The 20884-nt window shown below is 43.2% G+C and overlaps 1 protein-coding gene across 1 annotated transcript in view; it reads right to left on the minus strand.

The window, feature by feature from the left end:
- Window positions 1-20884, minus strand: part of CHRNB3 (cholinergic receptor nicotinic beta 3 subunit) — an 864386-nt gene that overhangs the window by 169845 nt on the left and 673657 nt on the right. Inside the window, exon 5 of the mRNA XM_085636631.1 lies at window positions 15957-16839. Within this exon, the coding sequence (XP_085492757.1) occupies window positions 15957-16839 (883 nt within the window). The remainder of the gene's footprint in view (window positions 1-15956; window positions 16840-20884) is intronic.

Below are 20884 nucleotides of genomic sequence, written 5' to 3' on the forward strand. Positions count from 1 at the left end.
GACAATATATGCTGTGAATAATGCATAACTTACGAAACCATCCACCCTCCCCCTCCCCCCCTCTTGACCCTCCCTTCCTTACTCGAACTGCTCGAGCACCCATTTCCCTCCCTCCCCCCCACCCCCACCCCCACCCCCATCCACAGGCAAATAGGTCAGCCGTGCCGTGACCTATGTGTGGTAGCTTTTGAAAGCAGCAGTCGTGTCACCCCCCCCCTTCATAGAATATTAACCTATTTACTCTCTCTCACCCCCCACCAATAATGATAATGCTCATCCTTTATGTGAAAAACAATGACTCGGGTGGAGAAGACCTAGCTTAAGACCTAATAGCGTTACCAACTCTAGAATTCCTAACTAAAAATATAGTATCTGCAAATCGTCTATCCCGCCTTCTCTCCCTTGAGCTCATCAATATATAACTGGGCTTTTATCTCAGAGGTGAACATTTTGACATTTCCATTGACAATAACCTTGAGTCTCGCTGGATATAGTAAAAACGCTTCATAACCTAACTTCTGTACTGGGGCTATCAATTGCCTAAGGCGCCACCTCCTCTCCACCGTGGCGTGACAAAAATCTGGTCTTGCGAAAAATGTAGCCCCCTCATAACTACGCCTAGCCTTTGGTCTTGCTTTATCCAAAACATCTTGCCTGCCTAAAAAATTTCCAATGTATATAAGGATAGCTCTAGGTTTCAGAGTCTGCGACTCCCCATATGCCCTTCTTTGTAGCAATGGAAACCGGTGCACCCTCTGCACCTCGTTCTCCCAATTCCATTTGGTGATATCTGGGAAAGCCCCCTTTAACAAATTTACTACATAGGTCCTTATATTCTCTCCCTCCACTCCTTCAGCGACCCCCAGTAGTCTAATGTTGTTCTGACGCTGTCGATTTTCATAGTCCTCCAGTTTCCATCTTATATCCTCTGACATCTTCTCTTGCGAATCCCTGAAGGCCTGCCAACGAGAAACGTCGTCTTCTAACCTAGCTGTACGCTCCTCCACATGTGATACTCTGTCCACCATTTCCTCATATAATTTATTCATTTTCCTCATGGAACTCTGTATCTTTTTTGTCGCCACCTTAGCTCTCCGACTCTCATTTCTGGCCTCAACCTGCATCTGGATAAGAGTCTCGTACAATAGACCCAATGAGGGTGTTGGTGTATCCTCACTAACTACCTCTTTAACTCCCCCCTCAGCCTCTTCCTCCTGATATAGTGAGGCCGTTGCAGAATAATCCCAACAAAGTTTCGAATCATTGGGTTGAGGTTGGGGGCTGTTTGAGGGATCTGTTTTAGCTCGCCTTTTACTTCTCTGAGGGTTTGCATGCCCTGGTGGTGCTTTCTGAATGGAGGATTTAGTGGCGGTATCAAAATCAGAATCGGAGGCAGAGCTTACATCTTGACTTACATCACCAGGCTCGCTAGAAAGATAAGACTCTGATCCGGAGTCCTCATTCACGGAAAAAAAGCACTCCCCATCAGGTGTTGCAGGAATGCCTGCCATGCTAATTATTTTCCTTATAGTTGCTATGCCTCCCTTTTTAGCGCCCCCAGCCAATGTACCATCATCATCTCCACCTGCAGCCACCTGTGGCGGCGTCTTTTGTGCCATCTTACTTGGTCCTTGTAGTTGTACTCCGTCGGGAAGTTCACTCCGTAACTCTGCGCCCAGCTCTTCGCTCAAACAAACTGTATCTGTCTCAGCGGCCCCCTGCTTGTTCTGCCTCTGCCGCTGCTTCCGGCTTGACTCGGAGCCTGACTCGGAGCCTATCGGCGCTGTTACTCTCTGCGGTGCCGGGAGGTCCAGAGATTCCGGAATCTTTACTGCAAACGACTCTTTGACAGAAGGCTGTCTAAGAGTCGGGTCCTTTCCTGCCGCATTTCCCTTTGATACGGCGATCTCCTGAACTCCATCAATTTCCCCACCATTATTATGTCCTGCTTCTGCCGGCTTCATTCCCTTGCGCTGCAGAGACGCCGTCCGGCCGACAGAGTTTTCTTTAATATCCATTGCTGGGGGTTGCGTTCGTTTAGTCGTCGCTGCATCTCTCAGTGGCTTTGACGCCTTGGGAGGCATAGTACACTTAGTTCTAGTTCTATCGAGGCTTTCCAAAGAATTTTTACGTTGGTAAGAAAACAGTCCACTACCAAGTAGTGCTCTAGTCTTGGCGATCCATCGGAGTGCTAGTATCTCAACGTTCAGGTAAGAGAGATCTATTTTACTATTCATACCGACATTCTTCTAAGTTACTCGATATTTTCGCCGATTTTAGGCAGTTTTGAGGAGGGTGGTTTGAGGCGACTGACTCCTGCAATCAGTCAGCGGCCATCTTGCCCCCAGAGAAGGTCAGAGCTACCAAACCAGAACCACTCATCCCACGACAACCCCAGTGCTTCGAGTGTGGTGACTGGGGCCACATTGCCAGGGTTTGTCCCCGAAGGAAATCAGATGAACCCATGAACGTTAACTACGTGCCACACAACCTCATGTACACTGCTGAAATGGGGACCTGTTTCTACGTAAGTGTCACTATCAACGCCCACTCTGTCACCGCCCTGTTAGATTCAGGATGTTGGCAATCAATGATCAGAAGATACTTGATCAGGCCAGAACAGAGGATTCCCGGGGAACAGGTAGCAATACGATGCGTCCACGGAGACGTTCGACTCTATCCCACAGCTAGGGTACCCATTCAGTGCCAAGGAAAAGGGAGCCCATCCACTGTTACTGTAGGGCTCATGCCTGCCCTCCCTGAGGACATCATACTAGGGACCGACAATTCCAACTTTCTTTCCCTCTTCCTGAACACCGTGCGTACTTCAAATAATAAGGACAGTATCCCTGACCTATTGACTCAGGAACCCTGGAAAATAGACAAAAACTTCCGCTGGGCTCAAACAAACGATACTACCCTTTCTCATGCCTGGCAGGAAGCCAAGAACACCCTCCCAGGCCAAAACCTGACCAATCCCGCCTTCACGATACAGAATGGCCTCCTGTATAGAACCGCTAGCCCTACAATATCCCCCCAGCTTCTAGTACCCAGGGATTTCAGGGAACAGGTCCTATTCCTTGCTCATTCCCACCTGTTAGCCGGTCATGTGGGCTCCCAGAAAACAACTGAGAACATTCTGAGGTACTTCTACTGGCCTGGTATATATGCGCAGATAAAAAAGTATTGTCACAAATGTTTCGTCTGTCAATTGAAAAACCTCTATCGTCCCCCACCAGTTCCTTTACAACCAATGCCCATCATAGGCCAACCCTTTGAACGCGTAGGCATGGATCTCATAGGACCCCTACCTCGATCCTCAAAAGGACACAACACGTATTGGTATTAGTGGATTATTGTACCCGCTTCCCCAAGGCATTCCCCATCAGGACCCCTACGACCTGTCATTGCAGACAAACTACTGGAGTATTTCTCCAGGGTTAGTTTTCCCCAACAGATATTGACCGACCAAGGTACCCCATTTGTCTCCAAGTTGATGTCCCAAGTGTGTAAACTGTTGGGTGTTAAACACATTAAGACTTCAGTTTATCACCCACAGACATGGCTTAGTTGAAAGGTACAACGACTCCTTAAAACTGACCCTCAAGAAAATGCTGGTGAGTGAAGGGAAGGACTGGGACCGCCTCCTTCCCCTGGCCCTCTTCGTCATCCGAGGGCAGACGCAGAGCAGTTTGGGGTGTTCTTCATTCGAACGCCTCTATGGCCGACAACTACGAACTCTGCTAGAGATGACGAAAGAGACCTGGGAAAAGGAAGAAAACAACTCCCAGAGCCTCTTGGAATACTCCCTCCATTTAAAATCTTGAATCGGTAAACTGCGAGACCTTGCCCACCTATCGCCTTCAAATAAGTCAGCATAAGACCCAGACCTATCACATCAACCTCCTAAAAAATGGCTAGGAGCCCCTCCACGGAACATCCAGGTATCCCTCCCAGAGGAAGAACAGCCCTGTACCTTGGAAGACCTGGTAGTGAATGAGGACCTTCCCGATAAAAAACTCACAGAACTGTTAGACCTCTTCATTCCCCATAAAAACCTCTTTTCCCCAAACCGGATGCTTCCATTCAGGACAAGAGGATAATATGATTTGTTTACTTTGTTCTTTTTGTTGCGGCCGCACAGACTTATAGGTGGCGGTTGTTTCTATATATAATTTTAAATTTTCATTTATTAGCAGACATTTTCCCGGCAACACTGGGTTGATGAGGACGCAGTGTTCTGTTGTCACACATGCGCATTGATCACAAGGCATGCCCGGTATGCAGGGTTTGCTGAGGATGCAGCGTCTTGCTAGGACGCATGCGCATGAGCTACAGGGCATGTAGAGACGAATCGAGGCACGGACGAAGTACAGACGGCCTCGTTAGATTTATTCTTTATTCTTTTCCCTTGTAGCTTTAGGTAGAAGATAGGCTCAACGTTGGCCTATGATACACAACTTAGGGTTTCTTTACACTTTTTTGCATTTTTTTCGCCCGCAGCTAAGGGGTGTATCGTGCCCGTGTCACATGGCTTCCCTGATTGGCCCCTTTTGAATGAAGCATTCAGATTGGCTGATGCCTCCGCTTGTAGGCTTTTTATACGAGAATCTGTCTCTACCGCGGGACCTCCGGCTTCAGGCTCATAGCAAAGCCGGTTCACCGACGGAGAGGTAGGCATCTCGTTTCTGGGATTTTTGGCTTTTGCTAGTTACATTTATCTTTATTCTTCAGTTCAGTTATGCACTAGGCAGTTTAGATACTTATTATGATTTCATTATCTCAGTTTTGAGATTGATGTGGCGCTATTACCTGATTTACATTTACACCCATTGAGAGTTTGATTTCCTCTGTTCAACAAAGTATTCCCTTCGTGGATAATTCCCTTTTCTTTTGTTACATTTTTACAGTTTTCACAGGGTCTTGTGGAGTTCACTTTCAGCCTGTGTGAGCACACGGTTCTGACCCTTTCTACTCTCTGTGCTGAGCTAAATATGCTCGTTGATCCTTTGTAGCTTCGTGGCGAAGTTAGTTGTTAGTCTCCCCCTCAGATTTAGTTGGTCTTTAACCTGCTTTGTTAGGAGTGTTCAGCAGAGTTTTTATGCTAAGCTCCTTTGCACTATGCAGTTTTTATGTTTGTCTTCATCAGCGTTTTTCACCGTACTTTTGTAGAGCGGTGTTCCTTTCCTGAGCGGTTGCCAGGCGGAGGTTGGTGACTCACCCAGTCTTGACGGGTGAGTTTTTTGCATTTACTTGAGCACATGTGTGTGGTTTATGATTCTGGTTTTATGCATCATTATCTTTGCTGTATGAATACCTAGTAATCTTCATATATTTTCTGTTTAGGTGAAGGTGTAACACACCAGTGACGGACACATGCCATGTGATTTCATGTGTCTTCTGTATTCTTTATGTGTGTGGTTTTCACACGTATGTTTTGGCAGTAGCTTGAATCGTCCTGAAGAAAGCCTAGCCTCCTGGTAGGCGTTGTGGCTGAAACATGTCGACCAATATTTGTTAGTAATTCACCACAGTCTATGACCTTTGGACTGGTGGCGTACACTATTTTAATCCTGGTCATGCACGGCTGTTAATGACTACCTTGTTTCTGTGTTCACCGTCCTTGAACTAGTTTTATTACACCTTTTTCACTTAAATGTTTTCTTCTCAGCACTGCACTCCTCACTCACACTATTAGCTCATCATTTGTGGATTTAGTCTATCCTCCTTCAAAACATCCCTGAGCTCCTCCCTCTCAGAGAGGGGGTTGTAGCCCCCAGAGGAACTAGGTTTTTCCTCTGGGAGGAGAATCCCAAATGATGAAGCATGTCACCTTCGGGTGAGTGAAGGATTACGTCCTAAAAAGGGATTGCCCCAGGTAGTATCCTTCGGGCTTAGTCTGTGTTTACACTTCACCCTTCTTCTTTTTGTATAGTTTTTTGTATTATTAGACCTCAGGGTTTCGTACTGTTTTTTGATCTGAACGTTGGGGAATAGACCCTGTGCGGTCTTTAAAGTTTTCCATAGGACCCCCCGGCTTTGAACCTTTTTTTGTGATTCTATCCCAAATGACACCAGATGGTTCCGAGAAGCCCATCCTCTTCGTTAGCCGGAAACTGTTTCCCCGAGAGGAGAGGTATCCGGTTATCGAGAAGGAATGTCTGGCGGTAAAATGGGCCATAGAAAAGCTACAGTACTATCTGGAGGGTAAACGGTTTCTGTTATACATGGATCATGCCCCTCTGGTGTGGATGAGCCGAAACAAATGCAATAACTCACGCGTTATGCGCTGGTTCCTTTCCCTACAGCCCTTTCCTTTTGATGTCTGCCATAGGAGGGGTGCGGCCAACTCTAATGCGGACTCATATATGGGAGATAGATAGAAGGGCAGCATGGAATTACACACAATCAAATCCCACTACCTCTTTTTTCCCCAAACGGAGCTAAAATACCCCACACTACAAGCTAGGCCCTCTCCAGGAGGAGTTACGACATCAGCTGAGGTAGAGTGCTGTTCTGCAGTACAAAGCCATCATGTGCAAACCCTGGGAACTGGGCATATACATTGGAGATGTACAAATCAGTCAAGCAGACAACTTGCACGTTGATAGATTGGAAGTGCTTCCAGTTCCGGTACACTTGCTCCCTATTGTGTGGTGATGCCAAGCCAATATGGGTGCCATCAATCAATCCAATTACATGTGGGATATGACCAAAACCATAGAAATCTGCCTTCACAGTGGCTAAATTCTTATGTCTGGGGAACTGAATGTAGCTGCCCAAGTGTTTCAATACTGCAGCATGCACCTCTGTGACGACATGACTGAACATTGGTTGTGACATTCCACCTGAAACGCAACAGTGAATTGAAATAAGCCAGTGTCCAGAAAATGCAAAACTGACATGAGTTTAACTAGTGGTGTTAAAGAGTTAGGGTTTTTGAAGTGAGGTGGGAGGTCAGGCTCCAACTGATGACTGAGATCCAGGATAGCTTGACGATTCAATCTGAACTTCTGAATTATGTGGCGCTCTTGCATGGTATGTAGGTCCGGGAATGGACTGAACAGTGGAGGCTGGCATCTCCTCCTTCTCCCAGGGTACATAGGTGAAAATAAAATGTAACACACATTTTGGTCTCTGTTTGCAAACTAACATATATGCGACCTGTAATGTCAAGGTCAATAGTTTGTACATTTATGCTTCAAGAAGCCCTACACATATAGCTTCATGACTGTACAATCTGACTTGCCCACCAGTCATACACAAGCTGCCATACACAGAGCTGACACATTACTATGCACACCATCAATTCAAAGTAAAGAAACAGCACAATAATGAGCCTGCCAGGAAATTAATAATCGGCTAATGCGTTAAACATAGCGCAGAGCACATTGTACATATGTTCACAGCAATGCACTTCAAAGAGGAAGTGATGTACAGGACATGATTTGGGAATAATTTTTTTCTATTGTCAAGGTCTTAGCACTCATATGTGGTGGTGGTGCACTTCAGTGCGTCAAATACAGTGTCTCCAAATTGGAACATGCCCTTTGCAACACTGTGAAAATGACTGTGACCATGGAGGATTCCTGATAGCGCTAATACGAGAAATAGTGGGTTCTCTGGCCAGCGGTCGATAACTGTGCATTTGGCGTTCACTTGCACGGCGGTCTCTGCCATAGGGTAACATTGGGGCAATGTGATCATGGCTGGCCAATGGCTGTGTGCATCTATGCTCATGAATCGTAAGCGACGTACATGTACCTCGCGGTTTGAAAATACACTCACTTGCCATTAACACCTACTTGCCATCAGCTGCTGTGTGCAAATTCTGAAATCAACTATGCCAGGTCATGGAGGTGAGAGGTCCCTTGCCTTCACAACAGAAGAGCTGGAGATGCTGGTCAGAGAGGTAATTCCCCTGTATGGCCAGCTCTACTGCACACCAGAGTAGCAGGTAAGTTTTGCATGATGTATGAAGGATACTGATGTCGCTACCTTGACATGTCCATGTTCATCTATGTGCCTATGAATTCCAAAGTGAAAGCACAGACAGATTTCTTTGGATGTATTCTCACAATGTAGGTCAGAGCTGTAATGGATGGTGGTGCTCTGTACATTGGCTGCAAACACTATCCATAATGATGTTGCAGTCACACTATACCCTAACTCCATGCCATGCTATAACAACTGCATGCAGAGTGTGATGGGGAGTAATATGGGCTTCACATTTAGATATTCTTCAATCTGCCAAACAGTGATAATGTAGCTGTGCATGTCTGGTGGAGGTACATGTATGGTGCTGCAGTAGTTACATTCAGGTATGAGTATGGTCCCCCAGATCTCTCAGCCCATATCAGAGTGCACCAACTTTTTGTCTGGAACTGACAGAACACGATAAACACGTTAAGTTAACAATACAACATTGTTGGCCTGTATAGCATGACCTTTACTTTTACACAGACCTATTGGCAACTTTCAAATATGATGTCATTGTGGGTTCACTATGGTAAGCATGCAGAAGGCTAATCCTGCCAATGATTTCTACACACTCTGCCCAAGTTTAGCTGAGGTATATGTGACATAGCATTGCAGCACAGTGTCCTCTTCAAGGAGATCTGCAGATCCAGAGATAGTGTCAGAAACAGTGTACAAGGACAATTGGTGGACCTAACACATTTTAGTAAAGCCACCTATGAGATTATACCTGACAGGAGGCACAGACATGAGTGTACTTGTCATGTATTCTCATTGTCACTGTGTTACACTGCCTTAGGACAGGCCCCTCACTACCACAAGTGTGTGGCAACAGGCCCATGATTTGTGCTCTCATTGGGTAGATGCAAATAGTTAGTGAGTACAGCAGTCAGGTCTATTACTGCATCACCAGGTGTGTCACATGAAGCTAATGCACCATTTGTAACATAGAATGTTGATGTTTTCCATGTAACAGTGGCTGAACGTACTAAATGCTCTGCTTCCAGGACATTGGCCTCACGCTCAATCAGTTCTACGTCTTTTTACCTGGAAACGTACACAGGAACAATACTGTGTAGATTTGTGGGCACAAAGTATGACAAATTCCAAACTTTCCATATTGAGGCTAGTTTTTTAGATGTATCACACTGTGTGCTAACAATCATGTTGGGAACAGCATGTACGGCGTCACACATCTGGCCTGTCAAAGTGTCTGTACAGTCATGCAGATATTCCCCAGATGTCATGTGCTCCCAATGGCGTCTAGTGGTACACACTGTCTAAATCAACAGGACATGTGTCATGGCCCTGGCCTAAGTGTTGTAGCTAAGTTAGGATAGGCCATAGACAACCCAACCAGATTTTGGTATAGTAGTCAGATGATAAGTTTAACATTGGCTCTTTTCAGTGTGCATGTGCATCAAGGAAGACCACACATTTGTGGTCTTGACAAGTTCTACTTGGACATGCTAGGTGTCAACAAATTGTTGATCTGCTATACAGATGACTTCTGTCTTTCATGTCCACTCAGTCTTCTCATCTATTGCATCCATCCAGGTCAATGCTCATCTCAAGCAAAGACATTGGAAAGCCATCGCCTGGAAAGTGCAGACTGTGGGCGTCTATCACCGGCACAGCGTCCACTGCAGAAAGAGGTGGGAGGACCTGAGACACCGGACCAAGAACATCGCAGAAGTTGAGCCCAGGAAGTCCTCACAATGTTGTAGGGGTGCACGCTGTACCCTGACTCTCCAAATAGCACGCATCCTGGAGGTGACCTACCCAGTGCTTGATGGGCAGTTGATAACCCAACAGCAGCAAGGTGGGGGTGAGTATTGTGCTGCCTAATCTGAGTACTGGCTAAACATCTCTTCATTGTTACAGGCACCTGCAGTCACATAAACCTAGAGCTTGACTAATGCTAAACCATATAGAAGACTATTTGCATGTGTAGGCCTGGTTGGAATTGGTAACATATCTGTGTTGTACTATCATATGCAAAAGTGTTTACTATAACATTGATTGCTCTACAAAGTATGACATATGTGTCCATCACAATTGAATATGTAAGCCAAGGTGTCAAGGACTTGTGTCTGGTGATGTGCATACATGTCATGTCTCATCACAGACAGGGTGTGTGGACATGGGTGGGTGGGTCATACCCATTTACATAGTTTAGTCAAACACATCAGATGCTAATGTTGATGCTATTAGATACATGGAATGAGAACTGACCGAACTGTCTCACAATGTGATGTCACATGCTGGTGAGGTGTCAGGAGACATTTATGTAACACTCACATGTGGAATTGTGGAAGAACTGTAACTACCTGCTGACATGCAGCAGGTGTTGTCAATCAGACTTGTTGGGGTCATTTGTGAGTCAGCAACATATTGGAATATTTGTATGTGAAAAACGTTTTGTGCTGTGATGTCCCTTGCCTATTGTCTACAAGTGTAACGTACACTACATGGACAGGACATTCCCAGTGTCTTATCACTCTTACCTGTTGTAAAAGCTGTACAATATGCTATTGGGAAATGCTTTTGGTGAGCATAGTAAACTAGACTGGGAATGTCCCAAGGCCTATGTGATGTCAGGTCATATGGCTTTATGTGATGACAACTCAACCAATGTTGAGCCACATTGCCTCCAGGATAGTTTGGTGTGAGACACATGATACATAACTATTCCTAGCCTTTCATACAAAATTTAGACGTGTTGTGACAGAGGGCATATGAAGAAGTGTGAACGTGGTTGTGAGAACAGTGTGGACTGGGCACTTTCTTAGACACATTCTCCCTGGTATCACGCATATTTTTGTGAGATACCTGTATCAGGCTCACATCAGTGCATAGGGAAGTGGGTTTCAGAACAAATTGGTGGCTGTAGCAGGTCCCTGTGTGGAATGGGTAGGAGTGCTGTAAGCATGGCCATGCTAGGTGAGGTCACATGGTCACTGCAGTATGTAAAAAGGGCCAAAGTATACAGGGTGAAGTCATGCCATGCCACAAACATAAAGATTGAGTTGTGACAAGGTGATTCTTGCAATAGTGGCAGACTGCAGTCCAGACATCATTGTATGCAACTGTTTCAGACTCATGTTGCAAACATGCACATGCTACTGCTAAGGTGTTAGTCAATCAAGCCATCCTGGTAGTATGTGTGATAACAGTAAAATTGTTGTGCTATGTGTCCTGAGCTCTTCCTCATGTGTGTTGACACTGCTGGTTTTGACCAAGCGCCTTTGCCCTCTCAGCATCTACCCAGCCAAACGGAGGAGGCACGGCCCAGGGCATTGGAGACGCAGCTGGCCCATGTGGGTCCAGTCGGGACACCAATCCAGATGAATCTAATGGCCTAGAGGGTGAGGGGAGTGCCATGGAGATCTCTGACTACACAACAGCATCCACCAAGTTGGACTCCAGTGGCCACTAGTTGGTGGTGGTGGACTTCACCTATCCTTGGGCTATTATATCATTGTCCGCCACCCTGTTACATCTCCACCCTCCCGGCTGCTCACCATCCAGTTATTGGGCCTAATTGAGTGGTGATTTCATATTGAAACCTTGAGAAAAGCAACATACACGTTGGTATATTTTATGAACTTCAAGAACTCTAAATTCTTATGATCTGTCCATACTGTTACTGGATATGATGCCCTCTATAGGTGATTTCACCAGAGAGCAAAAGCGTTTTTGATTGCCAATAATTTCTTATTATAAATTGTGTAATTCTACTCTGCTGAGGTAAATGATTCGACAAGAAAGCTAGAGAATGCACAGCTTCAGATGTCATTATGAGAGGATTGCTCCAAAGTTGAAGGAAGCTGCATCAGTCTCCACAAAATATAGTAGGTTTTGGTCAGCGAGCCTTAAAATGGGACCCATAATAAAGGTAGCTTTCACAGAATATTATTTTCAGGAACAAAGGTCCCTACAGTGAATGAATAGAAAACAATGCTCTGGAGACAAAAATAATGTCCAAGAGTAATCAAAAATGGATATGTGGTACACTTTTAATCAAACATATATATATATATATGTGTGGAAGGTTAACCCCATTGGGGTAATCCTCAACGAGTGTTAAAAACATGAAAACAAACAGGCACGAGACATTAATTGACCATCAGTTGCATCAACAATGGGGGTCACTTATTTACATCAAGGAGAACACTACTGCACCCAGAAGTCATATACACATATTTAAATGGGTCGGTGTTTTTAAGGTCGACGACGTTTCGATCTGTGATTAATGCAGGATCATCATCAGGACTTCAAAATAAATGCCTGATTACATTTATTTATGTACAAATAATAAATGTCTTCTTATGAATAATTAACAACACATGTGGAAGAAATTGGGAAGAAAAAAAGGAGGAAAATAGAAAAAGCAGATTTCAGACATATGTACCATTTTGAGCAAGAGAATGCAGTTGTACTAAGGTAAAGCTTGATATATGTGATATAAACATGCCGATAAACAGCTGAACCGCCCCCCCCCCCGCGCCTTGAGACCCTCATGGGAGAGTAGTGTGCTTTAAACCCCCTGATTGATAATGGTGTAATTGCCCTATAGGCAGTGAAAAAGCCAATTAACTGCACCAAAACCGGACAAGAAGGAAAACAGACCAAGTCCTAGGTACACCAAAATTGGTATTCTATCATGCAACGTGTTTACAGTGACCTATAATACCGTGTGATAATAACATTAAATTACTTCCCACCCTATAAAGCCCACAACCTGCACATAAAATTTAAATGTAATAAAATTAGTTACACTATTAACAGTTAATTATTAATTAGAAAAACAATATTAATTAAAAATTAATCATTAATTTATTATAATTAAATTACTTTCCACCCTGTGCCCCAAAACACCTACAACCCGCCACAGTACTAAAAATAACAAAAATGTCTTACATTCAATTTAATAACTGCAAACATTTTTACAAATGGATTAAAAAACATAAACAATAATTATACAAACAATTACGTTCTAAATATTTAAAATATATACCAAAATAAAACATATTAATTAAAAAACGATATCATAAACAACTATAATTTTGTGATCAATAATACTGACTTCAATATTTTAAAAATCAATATTAATTACCGTAAAATCAATATTCTTGACAACGGTATTCTTGCTGACGATATTTCCATGGCATGATATTTTTGAATCATTATTTCTGCAAGTCGATATTTCCAGCTTGATATTTTGTCTCAACATCAAATACAGCTTACTAAATATAATAAGGAATCCCCAATGTTTCCTATGGGAGGGGTAGGCCTCACTGTAGCGAAAAATGAATTTAGGAGTTCTTCACTGCCAGGGCATGTAAAACTTAAAATTACATATTCAAACCTGGACCTGGACCTGGTCTAGACGTTAATCTACGTCCTTTCGCCGGCCCTATATCCACTTTCTAAAGGTGTTTTAATTTTGAGCTCAGCCTAATTCATATTCAAACTTGTAATTACATAGCACCCGGCCTTATGGGCTACCTTGGGCCTAACTTAGGGGTGACTTACATGTAATTCAAGTGGAGTTTACGGCTTGGCAAGGGGGTTTAAGTTCGAAGTCGCAATGGTAGTTTAAAACTGCATTTAAGCTGCAGTGGCAGGTCAGGGACATGTTGCAAGGTGCTACTTAAGTGGGTGGCACAATAAGTGCTACAGGCCCACTAGTAGCATTTAATGTACAGTCCTTGGGTATATTATATACCACTCCACAAGAGACTTATAAGTAAATTAAAAATTCCAATTGGGTATAAACTAATCTAACCATGTTTTAGGGGAGTGAGCACTAGCACTTTAAAACTCATTAGCTGTAGAAAAGAGTCCTGAGGCCAACAAAACGGATTCAACAAAAAGTGGAATGTAAAAGGAAAAACGTTAGTGAGTGACCCTACAGAGAGGTCATGGTCCAACACCTGTTGTTCTATACTTCTCGTTGTTTCTCTCCCCCTCTATCTCTCTCTCTCTCACCCTAGTATCCCTTTATTTGGCCTTGTTTACCTCTGTCTACCTCATGCTGCCTTTAGCTCTCTCTAATGCACCTCTTTTTCTACATTACCTCTTTCTACCTCACCCCTTGGAGTACTGTACTCCTCTGCCTCTCTCTACATTTCCTTCTCCCTATGTCTCTCTCTCTCTACCACACTCTAAAACATTACCTATTTCTCTAACTACACCTTCCTATTTCTACTTTCTTTAGGCTACTGCACCCTTCTCTATTAACTTTACTTCTCTCACTACCACACAGATATTTCTACATAATTACTATCTCTACCCCTACTTCCTTTACTTCACATATCTTTAATACTCTGTCCTTCTTTTTTAACCTGTCCCATCCCATTTCTCTTACCAAACAAGGTTACAGGTGACTAGCTGTAGAAGTGCACACATATAAAGAAGAGATGAGTAGCAAGCAATGATAGGAGAAATTAGTAGAAGGTTATTAGACTTTAACCAATGGAATAGTGAAAATCCTCATACCAGTGCTTTGATATTCACTCTTTTAGCGAAAAGGGAGTAGTGAAGATAGTTATATGTGTGACTAGTTTGCCAACTGAAGCTACAATTTCTAGTGCCATGTGCAAATGTCTTATTTTAAAAAGATGCACTTGTCCACTAAACATCTACCAAGTCACCTTTAGCACGTTTACCTACAATGGGAGTAACAAGATGGTTAGACTCCGAATTCCACATAAAAAGTTTTTGTTGCAAGTATAAAAACCTAGAACACAACTAAAAAGGAATGGCTTCCTCAGAGCTTTCTCAGAATGTATTTTGCTACTATATGGGTGGCAGACACCAGGCAGCTTCAACATTCGGCTGTTTCTGTGTGTACCTGTTTCTGAATGTTTAACATATAATTCAATATTGTTTGACATTATGAAAGCTTGAAGGAGCCAAAGGAGGTAATAAGTATAAAAGGGCATCCTTAAGATGTCAGTCGAAGTTGCCTCCGACCGACATCGCCGCAGTTTCAGGACCGACCAACCTCTAGTCGGCGGTCCCAACACCAAAATTATGATGAGACCGCACATGGTGTGGTTGCAAGCTCCCATTTCTCTATGGGAGTCTGTGTTCAAGTAAGAAACCGGCTGCAGCACAAGCTCCCGTAGAGAAATGGACGTTTTTGTTAATACTTGCACCGCATGAGGGGTCCTGCTAGGGGCCCCCAAAATAGCTGCTTTCTAACAGACTTTTCATGTCGGAAAGCCCGACATGAAAAGCCTGTCAAAAATTGAACTCGTAATCCTGACAGTGGAAACGCTGTCCTTAAGGGATTACGTGGCAGTTCCGACTGGAATCCAGCCGAAATGAATGGCTGGTTTGAATTCCAAGCGCTGTAATCATAATACGGCGGTCAGAATTCAAACCGAGGGTATTGAGCGGAATCCTAATCGACATCCTACTAAGGGCCAAAGTTGTTCCAAACTAGGAGCCCCAAAATATATATCTTGCCCTAGGCCCCACAAATCCTCAAGATGTCTCTGGCCCCTACTACTCTTAGCGAATTAAATGAATCATTGTTCTTCAGCGAACTGAACGCTATATCAATTAATATAAGGTGTATTTATGACAGCCAAAAAAAAATCACAAGTCATTTGACTTCATATTCATGGTGAAATTCTGCAAACATGCCCACATGAAGGAGTCTGCGAGCAAGAAACTGGCCATGCCACACTACTGAGAATAGAAATTAAAGTGGTGCCAAGGCGTCTTATGCATTCAATAGCATATGGCCTTGATTTGAGGCATGATCTATAGAAAGCCTATTTCCCACCTATGTAGCCTCCTTGGTATCTAACAGAAGAGCAGAAAGTGATGAATATGTAATGGCTTCTGAAGCTCATAAAGAAATACAATAGAGATTTGATAGTAACCATAAAACATTCAGGAAACAATACAGAAGTTTACTGTGAGTACTGAAAAATACGAATGGTAATTCTGCTGTCACTTACCTGTCTGATAAAATGCTCCTTTTTCACGTGCCCGGAGATGTACCTTATCGAATCCGCAGCTTTTTCCAAAAAGGAAATTAAGACTTTTTCTCCATCTCTCATTTTAACAAGCTTCTGTTTTCCTGATGACTTTGCCTTTATTGCAGTAATATTTTCTTCAGTGTCAGATAAACAATAGCGATCCATGTGCCCTTTCATGCACAACAGTTTGGGCAGTTTTTGCAGGAATAGCGCTTTCACCCAGGGAGCCATCGGATGATATGTTGCTGATGATCGGTGGTGAACATTGATCACAAAAACTGTGACAATGATGGAGAGGGTGACGAAGATCATGATGAATAGCAGATATTCCCCAATCAGCGGGATCACCTTGGAAGAGGAAGGGATAATTTCTTCTATGACCAGAAGAAACACTGTGAGGGACACCAGGACTGAGGTGGACAATGAAAGCTTTTCCCCTTCGTCAGAAGGCAAGTAAAATACAAGCACGGTCAAAAATGACAATCCAAGGCAAGGGACTATCAGAAAAAGGGTGTAAAATAATGGAAGGCGCCTCAAGACAAAGGAATAGGTGATAAATGGATAGGAATAAATTCCATCCTTCCTCTTCCCTTTCATTCCAGAAGCATTGATGATTTCCCATTCTCCGTTGTCAAAAAAGTCTTTCCGATCCACATTTTGGTCTATTAGAATGAGGTCCACCATGCTCCCGTCATAGGTCCAGGACCCGAATTTCATAGAGCAGTTCTGCCGATCAAATGGGAAAAAGGTCACGTCCATCGTACATGAGCTTTTATAACTGGCTGGTGGTGTCCATATGACTGTCCCGTTGTGCTTTATTACAGCCTTTGTCATCAGCGAGCCTTCAAAACGCCCATCAGCACTGAAAGGAAGGGGCAAGATCTTGATATCACATCTTACAAACATCATTCATGGATACATTAACATACATTTTCCTTGTACAGTATTTAATTGATCTCCCACCCCACATTTAATTTTGCACATGTGGATAAGTAAAGAACTATATGAGAGGGTCACGCACTCTATTTATTTATACCTATATATAGCCGAAGGATAGGCCACTGTTGGTAATGAACACCTTTACACAAGCGCTGAGCAATTGAAAACTAGATTGATTGTAAGTGACAGCTCTAATGATTCCAAAGCGAACATGCTGCTGTCAGGCATCTGACAAAAGACTTATGATTTGAATTAGGAGCAGTTGTCAATCTCAAAAACGAAAAGGACGATCAATCAGGAAATTACAACACGAAGTTTCTTAAGAAGACTGTAAACTTTTCTTGAACTGGACCATCAGAAGATGACGGTTTATGCAATCAGCGTGGGAAAAACCATTGTTTATGAATCTTTTTTTCCAGCATCCATAAAAAAGCAGTACATTGTTGAACAACCTGAAAATTGTTACAGTAAGAACCATGGTGACTACAAAAAAATGTTCCCTTTACCGCAAGATTTAGCTACTTTTTGTGACTCAGTGGGCAGGAATGCAATAAAAATGCAAAGTTGCAGCTTAGTTTGGACGCACCACCATTCGAACCATAGATATGTGGAATCAGGTCATGCATCCCTGGTAACGCTAAAACACCAGAGTGATGATCATGAATATAACAATCAGCACCCCTTGACCCAGGGGGCTCGTCCTTTCTTATGCCCACTAGAATTTGGGCAAAGGACCTGGCATTTTGCCAGAAACTGCTTTTTGCCCCTGTGCCCAATTGCAGTTTCATTCACTTCCTGGATTAGGTCAATGGTGATGTGATAAACGCTGTCACCCCTGATGCCACCAATAATCCGTGAAGTCACGAGCAGGTCATTCGGCGGAGTTACAGTTGCGTACTTCACCACTACTCTTGGATCTTATTGTTTTCACGGACCGGGAGTCTAACCAAATTATCCTGGGTCAAAACGTGGACATCTTCCCCTTGGTTTAATATATCTATTGTGATTAAGAAATATATGCAATGATAGGCTATCTCTCCGAATTTATGATTGTTGATTGAACCTTGGTGACACAGTGCCTTATATTTATGTTGTATATGATTGCACACTCACTAGAGCATTGCATCATTTGCACTCTGTATAGAAATGTCACTTTTATAATTACAGAGAATTTGGATAAATGCACATTTTGAATGAAACCCATGTCAGACTATGTTATTGCTTATCATGAACTGAAATTAATTCTCTCAAGTGTTTAAGTAATTACATTGATTGTGGGACTCATGAGTTACTCAATTGAGTCCTACCTACTAAATGATGCCCACAGCACTTTGTATATATATCTATCTAATTTTAATATTTTGTTTCTGCTTTCAATACGGAACCGTTCTTTTGCATTAAATAATGGTTATGTTTTGTCTTTTATTGACATACTATGGCCCTTGGACAAAGGAACAACTAGATATTAGTGGCATTTAGCCATGCACAGTGGGATCTGGGCATAGGCTGTAGTCCCTAATCATCTGTGCACGCGTGCATGCCCCAGAACCTGTTGTGCACAGCTTTTTGTCATGTGCAGCAGGCTCTTGGTGCATTGTATAGTCTTTGGGCAAGTCCCTGGTATACTGATACCTTCAGAATTGGCAGTGCTCAGCCTTCGTCTTTACAGAGTGCAATGGGGCTGTAATAGGCCCCAGATTCCACTGCATATGGTGTGTGGTCTCTATGAACATGGTGTGGCCTTCAATGACTAGTCACCATGCATAAATGCAGAACTCACTGCCCATGGTCATCAGCTACCTGTAGCTGTGGGGGTGGAGACAACATGTGTTTCTCCGGTGCAAAGCAGCATTTTGGTGTGCATATTCCCTGGTAGCCGGGCCTATCTGAAAGTTGGATTGACCGGAGATGTGCTGCTGTGTTCCAAGTCTAGGCAAATGATAGTTGAGTACCTCCTTCACCCTTACGTGCTACTCTGGGGATTGGCGTAGGGTGTGTCCAAACACACACCGGTCTGAGCTTGCTCCAGCAGGCTTTTAGAGTTCAGCACTCACAGTGGGCTAGGTATTCTCTGCCAGTCAGACAATAATGAGACAGAAAGTTCTGCCCACACCAAACGGAATTCCACCCGTGGCCGTGTTCACCATCAGGAAGTTGATCCTCCCTCACCCATTTTAACATAGTCCCTTACAGGTTACGCTTATAAGGTCTACCCAACTCATTATGATTCCAGTGTTTCCTGCACTTCATTTTTTTGTTAGTCTCAAGTATTATGATGCAGTGACTCTAATGACCAGCTAACTATAAATTGTGCCACCTCCATGCTCTGCTTATGACCTCACAGATTGCATCACTCATGACATGTTCAATTACATCATTGATTACATAACTGATAACATCTCAAATGACAAAATTGATGACAAATGACATAATTGATGACAACACTGGGCATTGTGGGAGCGCAAATTCTAGTTAGCTCAGTATGCTAAAACTGGTGAATTTATCACAGCCAGAAGCACCAGGATTCATCTGCCCCTTGGTTTCCTTCCTCTCCAGCCAAGGAAAGATTAGCCACTAAAAGGCTGGAAAGGAAATAGAGATCCCATTATCTCCTGGACGATAGGGCCACTTATAAAATAGCCATTAAAAGATATCATAAACTTATCAAGGAAGCAAAAAAGCAGTATTTTACTAGTAAAATAGAATTGGTTAAAAGTGCTTCACTGAAGATTTTTCAGATTGCATAGGGATTTCTTCATCCCAAAGCCTGTTCACCAATATTCAGCCCTCCCAAGACCTATGAAACACTCTGTAGTTTTCGGAAAAGAAAGACTGAAGTTATTCAAGTACGGTTTCCATAATAACAATTCAAGTCCTGGTGGGCTGCTGGAACTCTTAGGGCTTCATTACGATGTGGGGAGACACCCTTGCAGTCTCGGGACCGAACGACCTCCGACCGGCAGTCCGGACACCACTTTTACAATGTGATCGCAATTGGTGCGGTCACATACTCCCATTTCTCTATGGGAGCTTGTGCTGTGGCCATAACCTAACCGTAGCACAAGCTCCCATAGAGAAATGGGAGTTTTTGTTAAACCCTGCACCATGTGGCAGGTACCTCACCAACCAACAACATAATAGGGCCTTAAGTCGTTATCCCCTTGAGCTCTAAGTTTGCATTTGCTGAGTTCAACCTGATAATGTTGCAGCAATCAGAATCTGATTTCCAGTTTTGTACGGCAGGCTTGCACACTGATCCCTGCCCTTTACCAATTCTCAAGAAAGCTATTGACATAGATCCCATTTTAAATTCCATTTTAAACCTGGCATTAAAATTGGCTTTAGTACCTGACAGGTGGAAGTTGCCAATTGTTAAAACCCTGTTAAAGAAACCAACAGCGGACTCCAAGATCCTGACCAATTTAAGACCTATTTCCTTGCTTCCTGCTCCAGCTAAAATGTAGGGAAAGCTAGTTAACTCATAATTAGTGGGAGAGGTTCAAGCTTCTTCAGTTCCACCACAGCACTCCATAATCAGCTGTTCTTAAAGTTTCTGAGTCCATAACAATCACTCTTGATAGTGGTAATAATGATGTTTTAATCCTTCTTGATTTGTCTGCCGTGTTTGACAGTGTGTCACATGATATCAGTTCAGTTCAAAGTCTTTATTTGGTTCAAACAAATTGAAAAAAATGAGCAAAAAATACAACATCAATAGTTTAAAAACAGCCAAACCTAAAATGTAAAATCAAATCAAAACAAATAAACATTCTTTAAAACAGTGTCTGTAAAAAGAATCCATGCTCCACAATGTCATAGGCAAGAAATAGAATACATTCCCCGATGCAGCCACGGTCTAAAAATATAAAACATTGTAAAAACATGAAAACACTCAATTGAGTACACAACAAACTGGAAGAATACAATAACTCTGCCTCATATTTCCTAAAAGGGGCAGTTCCAGGTAA

The sequence above is a fragment of the Triturus cristatus genome, chromosome 2_1 (genome assembly GCF_964204655.1).
Source record: "Triturus cristatus chromosome 2_1, aTriCri1.1, whole genome shotgun sequence".
Classification (NCBI taxonomy): Eukaryota; Metazoa; Chordata; class Amphibia; order Caudata; family Salamandridae; genus Triturus; species Triturus cristatus.